This window comes from Adiantum capillus-veneris, chromosome 12, assembly GCF_014529385.1.
Source record: "Adiantum capillus-veneris isolate H3 chromosome 12, ASM1452938v2, whole genome shotgun sequence".
In the NCBI taxonomy this organism is placed as follows: domain Eukaryota; kingdom Viridiplantae; phylum Streptophyta; class Polypodiopsida; order Polypodiales; family Pteridaceae; genus Adiantum; species Adiantum capillus-veneris.
The window spans coordinates 114,645,904-114,655,546 of NC_140942.1; the positions used below are offsets into that span (position 1 = coordinate 114,645,904).

The 9,643-nt window shown below is 42.4% G+C and overlaps 2 protein-coding genes across 2 annotated transcripts; one reads left to right on the forward strand and one right to left on the reverse strand.

Annotated features, from left to right (window-relative positions):
- The first annotated feature begins 230 nt into the window (after positions 1–230).
- Positions 231–4,486, forward strand: LOC147446349 (uncharacterized). The gene is made up of 12 exons (XM_086525604.1): positions 231–526; positions 611–708; positions 790–876; positions 948–1,053; positions 1,132–1,875; positions 1,956–2,098; positions 2,350–2,640; positions 2,715–2,805; positions 3,117–3,294; positions 3,419–3,529; positions 3,606–3,693; positions 4,071–4,486. Exons 1-12 carry the CDS (start codon positions 338–340, stop codon positions 4,186–4,188), a joined length of 2,244 nt encoding a protein of 747 aa, XP_086381730.1. The 5' UTR covers positions 231–337; the 3' UTR covers positions 4,189–4,486.
- Positions 4,487–4,976: 490 nt separating this feature from the next.
- On the reverse strand, positions 4,977–6,182 carry LOC147446350 (uncharacterized). Its single transcript, XM_086526214.1, has one exon. The coding sequence runs from the start codon at positions 6,176–6,178 to the stop codon at positions 5,279–5,281; it is 900 nt and encodes a 299-aa protein (XP_086382340.1). The 5' UTR covers positions 6,179–6,182; the 3' UTR covers positions 4,977–5,278.
- Positions 6,183–9,643: the final 3,461 nt, after the last annotated feature.

Consider the following 9,643-nt stretch of genomic DNA (forward strand, 5'->3'; position numbering starts at 1 on the left):
TTCCGAAAATTGCGCCGCGACTATCGACTTTCAAACCCGACCAATCCCAAATTATTTTTCCTGAAAGCTTATGAAAAGGCGATTAAATTGAGCTACTCAGCACAAAAATTTGAGTTCGGAGGAAGGAGATTAAAGCTCCCCAAGTTACCCGTCCCCCTACTGGCTCCTCTACCCTACTGGGAGAGAGGAAAGTGCCGGAGGGGTGGGGGGGAGGGGGGGGCTTCGTGCCTCGTCCGCCACTTACGAAGGCGGGAAATTATTCGCAATTTCAAAATCTTCCGCAACACGCAGCTGCTTTCCCTTGAACCACTGAACACACTCTCACGCTCCGGTTGTCATGCCCACGAAGAAAGCCGAAGCTGCGAGGGCGGTCGTTAGTCCTTCGAAGATGAAGAGGACAGCTGAGCTCGAAGAAGATGTCCATGGAGCCCAAGCGGGCGCCACCACGAAGCGCAGGAAAGGGCTCGGCCTTCGCGTGATCGGCGGTCGCATCTATGATTCTGAAAACGGCAGAACATGCCATCAGGTAGCTCCTCGGCCATTCTCCAGCTCCCAATTTTTTCTCGCATGTGCCATCGCTTCATCAGATCGTTTCTCTTGCCCTTCTCAGTGCCGGCAGAAGACCATTGATTTTATGGCTTCCTGTAAAGCTTCTTTTCGCTCCAGGCCGTGTACCCAGCATTACTGTGCCAAGTGCCTGCTCAACAGGTTTGTCGTCGTGATGAATGAGAGAGAGAGAGAGAGAGAGAGAGAGAGAGAGAGAGATCAACGTACCCAGCTGTGACACAGATACGGCGAGAAAGTCACGGAAGTGTCTCAGCTTCCTTCTTGGAGCTGCCCCAAATGCCGTAGAGAGTGCAATTGCAGCATCTGCTTGTAAGACATCTCTGTGCACATGTTTTGCTTAGATCAAATGTGTTGTTGCTCACAATGTCCCACGTCCATAGGAAGAAGCAGGGATGTGTTCCAACAGGCATCTTGGCTCATACAGCCAAGGCAACGGGGTTTACATCTGTGGCTGAGCTTCTCAAGAAACGCTCTGCTGTCAGAGTGGTAGGCTGCTTCTCTTTGTAGTGTTATATTGAAGTATTTTTCAAGCAGGCCCTTAAATGTGTTTTTCTTCAAACGTAGGATCACAATGAAGCCGCTCCCTCTCCTGGTATGGCTAAAGCCAAGAAAAGAAAGCTTGTAGTAACTGCAGATGGAGAAGTAGAAGGGCCTGTTGCAAATGCTCTTCTACGTACACCTCCCACAAAGCAGAAGAAAGCTCCTGTTACTATTTCATCTGATGTGGCTTCTCCCGCAAAGAAGAGGAAAAATATTTCGAATGCTCAAGGTACTATACAGGAGTTTTTGGTTCCGAAAACCGAGAATGGCACTACCGTAAGTGGAGTTTCTGAGCTGGAGCTGAGTAAAGTAAAGAGGGAAGATGGGCATGTCCTGGTGAAGAAGTCAAAGAAAAAAAACACAGAGAACAAAGGCAGAGCTGATAATGAGGAAAGCAAGCCTTTGATTATAAAAAATAGCAAGGCTGCTAAAAAAAACTTAAGCCTGGAGGTGAAAGTAAAAGTTGAAGGAGGGGCCGAAACCTGTAAAACTCAAAGCAGACCATTGGGAAAGAAAGATGTCAAACAGAAATGGGCACTCTGTGATGCATCTGACAAGCCCAAGCTTGGAAACTTGACAAGTCCAAAAGTAGAAGCTGAGGAGCCTAAGAAGAAGGGCCAGGCTGGGAAAACTAAGTTTTCATCTGTTGAAAATGAGGTTGTCTTACCCGAGGGTGCACCTATAACAATGGTTGCAGGCATGGATTTTCCTACAGAGGCCATAGGGTCTGCAGTTCAATTTGTCGAGTTCTGTTTTGCTTTCCAATCGGTGAGCTTCAGTGATTTCAAAACTCTTTGTGGTAGCTTTAATTATGCTTATTATCAAATTGTTTGGTTCTTTTCTTTTAGGTTTTGGGACTAAGAAGGGGGGATGCAGAGGCTGTGCTGCGGGAGTTAACAAAGGGGCGCTTAGCACGGAAGGGAAGCAACTCCTTACTTGTGCAGTTGCATGCTAAACTGCTCAACATAATTGAAAGTAGCTTCTCAGCCTCGTAAGTTTTCTCTTATGGAGTTCCAAGGAATACTCATAGACCAGTATTGACTCTCATTTTGGTGTAGAAACCAACTTTAGTTTCAAAGACAATCAGTCAGCCAAGTTTATGCCATTAATAAATTCTTGATAGTATACCAGTTTACATGTGGCAATGTTGTTCACTATGGAGATGGAAACGTTTTATTCCTTCTTTTCTTCTTCCAATTGACCTTCAAGAGACCTTTTCTCCTTCCAATATGTGCAATACAGGAATGGAGAAGTTACGCATTCTTCAAGTGGCAAAAGATCCTGGCTGAATGTTCTGAACAAGCATTTAAATGAAAGATCTTGTATACTTAAGAGCCTTTCCAAGGATAGTGACAAGTCACTGCCAACAAGTTTCATGCATGGAGGCCCTGTGGCTTCTACTGTAGTCCTAGAGGAAGATCTGAGAACAATGAAAATTGCTGTTGAAGAAGGTGTAGAAAGCTATGAGAATTTGGGGCTGTACCACAAGCTGCAACTTCTTGTCATCCTTTGTGATGACAGTCTGGAAACTCAGTAAGATCAAGCCCTGCTATGTTGTTTTTCTTGTCAAGATCATCAAGTTGCTTCAAATTTACATGTCCTTGCAGGATTATGAGAGACCACATAGAGTCTGCTAATCGGGAATATACGGAGTCTCAAAAAGGGACTCGAGAAGAGGTTCTAGCAGCCAGGAAAGAGGTAACATATTGAATGGTAAAATAGGTTGTCAGATTTTCTAAAGATCATGTTAAGAAAACATGAGCTTGAGCTTCCAGCAGTGCATGTTCTCACTGCCAACCCATTTGCATTCTTGAGTGTGAAAGTCATGCAGAAGAACACTGCCAACCCATTTGCATTTTTGAGTGCAAAAGTCACGCATTTGTGTATGGTTGCCTGTTGACCTGGTATTGTTCATAACAAGCATATTCGTCACTCAGAAATGCTTCACCGGATGAGTGCCTAGAGCTAATATTCTTAAGCATTTTGGTAAGTAATTGCATGGTTTACAGGTTAGAGATGCCAAGCAGAAGATTAAGGATGCAGAGGTTGCAAAGTTAATTGCCTTGGGTAACTTAAATGGTCCATTGACACATGAGGATCAGGAGGCTCTACTAAACAAGGTGCTAGCAGAGACCGAGAGAGCTGTTGCAGCTGCTTCTTTAGAGAAAGAAGCAATATCCAGAATGAGTAAGTGGTACATCAGAAAGTCTGGATAGTTCTTCATGAGTTTCTAGCTAGATGAGTAGATTGAGCATTTGTTGCACGATAGGTGTATTGTAGACTCTGGTAATGAATATTTTTGTTTGTGCAGAAAAGGGTAGAAGTGATGCAGTGAGAACAGATGCCATTGCGTGGAGTTTGGATCATAGAGCTTTTTATAAGTTGAAGGGGGTTGAAAATACAGATCGTGTGGTTGTTCAAGGTTGTCCAAAATCTATAAAATGCTGAGAATGCACTTGAAACATACAAAGTGCACTAACGCTACTTTACTTGTGCAGAATGCAAGGCAGGACAGCCTACTCTGGATTCGTGGAGAGTCTATTCAGATGCAGATGAAGCTATTTTGACCAAGTATCTTTTGCAGAGGTGCCATTTTGTTGCTCTTTCTTTGAGTACATTATAGGTTAATTTTTCTATCAGAGCCAGAGACCTTAGGTCTCTACAATCTGGGATAAATAATAATCCTTTTAAAATATCTCAAATGAGGGTCCGCCTAGAAAATGAAGGTGGAAAGTCAATAGACTTTGCATGTCTATATAAAGAGGTGGTTGAGCATGCATGCAATGTGTCTTTTCCATATCCTCCTAGGATTTCTTCTTTTTAGAGTTTCCTTGCACTTTGTATGTTACTGACTTTATTTATTTTGAAGCCATTAGGAGATATAGATATGTTTGTTTTCTATTAGGAGATATGTATTTTCCTATCAGAGCCATTATGACCAATCTTAATTTTGGAACTTGTAGGGCTAAAATTTCTCGTAAGAAGATGCTTGCTGAAGCCGGGCTAGAGGACTTTCATGTTGAAGGAGGAGATGCAGAAAAGGAGAATAGGATTCCCATTGCTGTCAAGGTGGAAGCATAGTATTGATCTCATCACCTCTGACAATAAATTTGTACATTGCTTGAGTTCCCTTTTTGGTGTCCTTTCTTCAATCTGTGGAGCCATCCATGTGCTAACTATGTTGCAGGCTTATTCATCTCTTCCTAAAATTATGTAATTCTGGCATCCATCGGGTACTCCTGTACTAGAAGTTTTGTCGGCTAGGTCTCTGTTGGTAACCGCTGAGGCTCTTCTAATCTTCAATAGGGATGAAATATGCAGCCTTCAAAATTTGTACATTATCTAATCTGCCTAAAAATCAGACTAATTCAATTCAAAAGGAATTCTAAGGTGGCTGTCTGGCTCATTTGTGTGGAATGCCATTCTTAATTGAGAATGGAGAACTTTGGGCTCTAAACTCATTGTTCTTCAACTTTCAAGGTGAGTTTGTGCCCAACAATTACAAATTGTGGTATATACCTTAGAAATTAATTTTACAATTTTGTGCTAGTGAGACCAAGTTGATGATGATGATGAAGTGGAGTTATTGGTAAACAACAATCCTTGATGTTGGGTAGGTCGCGACTTCACTTGTGACTTGTGCAAATTAGACAACTTTCAATCCTCCGTATTAAATGATGCAGGGTCAGTACGCATGACTATGGCATATACATAATATACAGCAACTATCATACTAATATGTAAGTCTTTGTGGTCCATTGTGTAATCATCATGTTAATAAACCATGCTAATTTGTTTTTTTATTTTTGAAAATGTAAGCAAATTAAATGGAGATACATTGATAAGAGCGGTTTTTTTAAATCCATTTGGAAACTTACCCATTAATTCATAAAAAAAGAGGTCTATCTATTCTTGTTTACATTTTGAAAGGGCTTTTTTAATTAGCCTGCGAATGCACGTTATAAAGGGGGTTTAAGTGGACAGCAAACATTTTGCACAAAGTGAAGCCAATATATTAGTTTTGAATGTAAGCCACCAATATGATACAGGTAACCATTCCTATACAATACTAGCTGTAAGGAAAACCATTCTTGTATATACCATCAAACTCTGCTCTTCTTGAGGTTAAAGAAAACAAGCATTGTACATTGAAGTAAGAATTGCCTTTGCTTTACCAAGCACTTTGTAAGAGCGAAGGACGATTCCACTGTCTTGTACCATTGTTGCGCTGTGCCCATATCCTTGACATGAGAAAAACAGAAAGTTTGCTGGCATACTTCTTAATGCTTCGCTTTAGCATAATCCATGGTGATGATGAGGACGGAGACAAGGGTGATGAATGGTAGAGGGATCCACTGGGGCTTTGCTGAGATAGACCCATTTGATGACGGCGGGGCTCTCTCTCCATTCCACTTGCTCTCAAATCACCTCTTAAGTGGTGTAAAGAGGGATTGTTGCGTGCTTGTCGCACAAGGCCATCTGCATTGCCCAGGTGATCACCATTCGTAGATGTACTTCTGCTTTGCCTATCATAAGGCACTGTCCTCAACATCGTCATATAATCGTCTCTCTGCCTGTTGTCGTATTGAGTGTCAAATAATTCTCTTCTCAAATCTTCTCTGAGGGGGGTCGCTGCATTACGTGATCTCCTGGCTTGCAAGGGGGACCGGCTTTCCTCTTCATTCGTATCAAAGAAATGCCTGCTTGTGTCATGGTAGTAGTAGCCATCATCTGCATCCATGTAGTAGAGGTCATCACTGATTGAGTCCGATGGGTAGAAATCCGAGATCGATGAAGACGGGGCTCGGTTCGGAAACCAAAAGGAGAGAAGGAAATCAAAGAGAAACTGCAGAGATGCGCCCACCAAGAGAGCCAACGTTGGAAGAAGTTGGGTAAAGAGGAGTTCAACCACAGAAAATGCAAAGTCTATCAACTGGTACATGAAGGAAACGAAAGCCTCTAAAGGTGAGTTGGTCATAGGGTGGGTGCGTGTGCGTGTGTATGAGTGCGCGCTTGTGTGTGTGTGAGAGAGAGAGAGAGAGAGAGAGAGAGAGAGACTACAAGAATTCATTTATAGTTCTTGTTGTTTAAGGGATCCAAGTGAATCTCAATGCTCATTCTTGACAAGGATTCTTTGTAATTGTAGCATATGCCGTATTTCTATTGTTGTAATGACAAAGGAAAAGTATAGAGTAAGGTTGAAGTACATGTCTATAGAAAAGAATTGATTTTGTCCATCATAGCAAGTGGGACTTGAACCCACGCCTGTTGTATTCATCAAATTTGTTTTGCTCTTGAGTCCCACCGCATGCCTTAGTAGAGAAGTAAGTTTGGCTTACATCTCATTATTTCTTCATTTTAAGCATGCTAAAACATGCCCTGGAGAAGAAGGGAGAAAAGCATACAAATTTTAAAGGGATGTTTTTCATGTTAAAACATGCCTAAGAGGAGAGGAGAGGAGAGATAGGCCTATAATTTTTTTGTGTCTGTAGTTTTAGCTTGCAAAAGGTTCCTCTATGTTTAATGGGCCCACTAGATTCTTTTTCTTGCTTTGGTATGTGAATTTGTGAAGGGCTCTCTTTTCTTATTACTAGTACGGTTGGCTGCCTTCGGCGGCCTCTCTCTCCCCCCCTCTCTCCCTCTTTATCGCGTGCAAAGGGTTTTTTTTTGTTGTTTTGGACTTTAGCCTTCAGGTCGCAGATTGAGACACGTGTAAAGGGCTCCCCCTTCCGCCATATTATGTTATAATAGATTGTACCATGTGCCCTTCCTTTGTCTTGCAATCCCCACATGCAGCTTCAGCATGTTATAATTTATCGAGGCCTAAAAAGCCTTTGAAGCATTGAAAGCTTCCCAAGTTTTAGGAATGTGCCTCAACAACACCATAAGACGAGTGTGCTCTTCCAAAGACAAATATCTACCAAGATCTCTCCAAACTGTAGCCAAACTTAGTAGCTGGTTGCTAAATTGTAAGTAGACCTTATTGTGTCGAATTAACTACTTAATCTTCATGGGCCTTAAGATGGTGAAAAATCGAAAACCATCATGCCGAAGGTACGTTGTGCTAATCTCCTTGCATTTACCGGCTCCACTCATGAATATTCTTCCTCCACCAACTCCCTCATCATCACTATCCCCACTCTTTTGGTAGCATATCATGTTCAACCGCCTCAAGCATAGTCACAGGGACTATGTTTGCAATGACAACCATTTTTGTCCTTCACATGCATCGAGTTAGACATGACATTTGAGCATCTCTAACATCAACAAGACACCACAAGCACCAAAGTTAAAATACCGCAATGTGAATCAACTCATGGCAAACCTACTCTCTTTTTTCCAATTGCAACATTATATGCAAATCAATCCTTATTACAAGAAAATTTTCATTGAATTCATGGATCAAGTAGCCCAATTGTAATTAAGCAAGTTCAATCAATTAGTGGACCTATATTTAGTGCATGATCATGAATTTTCATACAATGTGGACATTGCCTTCAAATTCCTAGTCTGTCTTCCATCATTTGCAAGTCTGTTGTGAGGTGAAGAGAACAATGAGTATGTACTCTTGCGTGCTCATGGCATGTCTACATAAACTCAAAAAATATAGTAGTAAGCAATTCAGTAGCACATTGTCACTCTCTTCTTTGTTGCCGAATGGCAACATGACATTGCAAGTGTTGTGCAAGTTTAGGGTAGCCTTGTTCTCTATGTTGTCCCATAAGGATGATCTTGACAGGGTTGAGAGTGGGCGTGGCTATCACTGAGTCCTCATAAGCCTTCATGAATAATGGTTGGGTATTGCTTGTGTCCCCTGTAGGGAAACTTCTTGCACAAAGCATTTGGTACCACAAATATTTTGTTGGAATTAGGAATGTAGAGATGTACACACAACTTGGAGAAGATAAATAAGCTTAAGGCACACAACAGAGTGTATATTGTTTATCCTGCAAATAGTAATATAACACAGCCCTAGAGGGATGGTGGACGTATATACAATGCACAAGGGAAAGACCTCTTAGTGAGGAAAAAAGTGCCTTGCTAGTCCTAAGTGTGTTCACACACATCACTACCACGTGTATGGCAACAAATCCCCCGAGAGTGATGCGATGAACGAGAGCTAGTGCATAGTGTATGGGAAAGTGCCATGCCCTAGTAAGGACATGATCAATCCACAAAGGGAAACAAGCCCAAAGCCTTGAAAAATGCTTGGAACTTCTCACGAGGCAATGCCTTTGTGAACAGATTTGCAAGGTTGTCTTGTGTCGGCACATAAACCAAGTTGATCTCTCTTCCTAAAAGTCTTTCCTTGACATAGTGATAATTCACCTCAATATGCTTTGTGTAAGCATGAAGTTTCTTGTAGCTGCCAATGCTATCTAATTGTCAATGTAGATGATGCTGGCAGTGTCCTTTCCAACACCCAAATAAGCCATATTGCGTTTGAGCGATACACACTCAACTATAGATGTGAAGACTGCCTTGTACTCAACCTCACAAAACAAGTGGCCATAGTAGGTTGTTTCTTGCCCTACCACGATATATATGAGCTACAAATCACGTGTAAAAAACCACTTGTGGACACTCGTGCGTAATAACAACCGGCCCAAGTTTTTGAAGAACATGCTTTGACAGCCTGCCAATGCTTAGAGCAAAACAAATGTTTGACAACGGAAGCAAAAGAAGTCTTTCATACGAGGATCTTGGATTTTGTTAAACTAAATTACTTCATTTCATCTCTCTTAAAGAAGAAACAAAAACTAAATCATGAAATAGAAACCACTTGTGGACACTCCCTTGTGAGGAGCTTGGCTCTTAGGGTGCTTGGGGTTTCAGACCAGCATAGCGTAGGAAGGGGGGCTTTTGTGGGCCGGGCAGCTCTCAGACAGGCGAGGGCAAGCGGGTAGGTCCTTCGGGCAGGTTGGTAGGTTGCGACTGGCTGTAGGGGCCATATGACTGAATTTCACCCACATAGGTGGCCGATCGTTGGCTGGGGTCTGCTCACGGATGCGAGTGGGGACTTCAAAACGCTTGAGCGCCTGTTTTGAGTTTCGGATAGCACCATGCACCGGCCCACACCTTGGTAAGTCAAAAGTTTGCCTTATTTAGGCAATGGTCCCATTGACCCCACCTTTGAAAACCTTAAAGAAGGAGGTTTGCCACCCAACAAAGGGTATTTTCACTAAATGCCCCCCCCGCCCACACACACACACACACACACACACACACACACACACACACACACACACACACACACACACACACACACACACACACACACACACACACACACACACACACACACACACACACACACACACACACAAAGTGCCTCTGAGGCGCTGTTCTGTAGAAACTCCAGAGAATGAGAGTGAAAAACTACACTTGGAGCATGAAGAAGAACAATCGGTAGAATGCAACAATCTTGGGCTCAATGGAAAGCTCTTGGCTAGTCCTTTCTCCACACACAACTAATTGCAAAGATTTCGGCGAGGAGAATCAAATTATTGTTGATGCAGAAAAGGTCAAAGCTTAA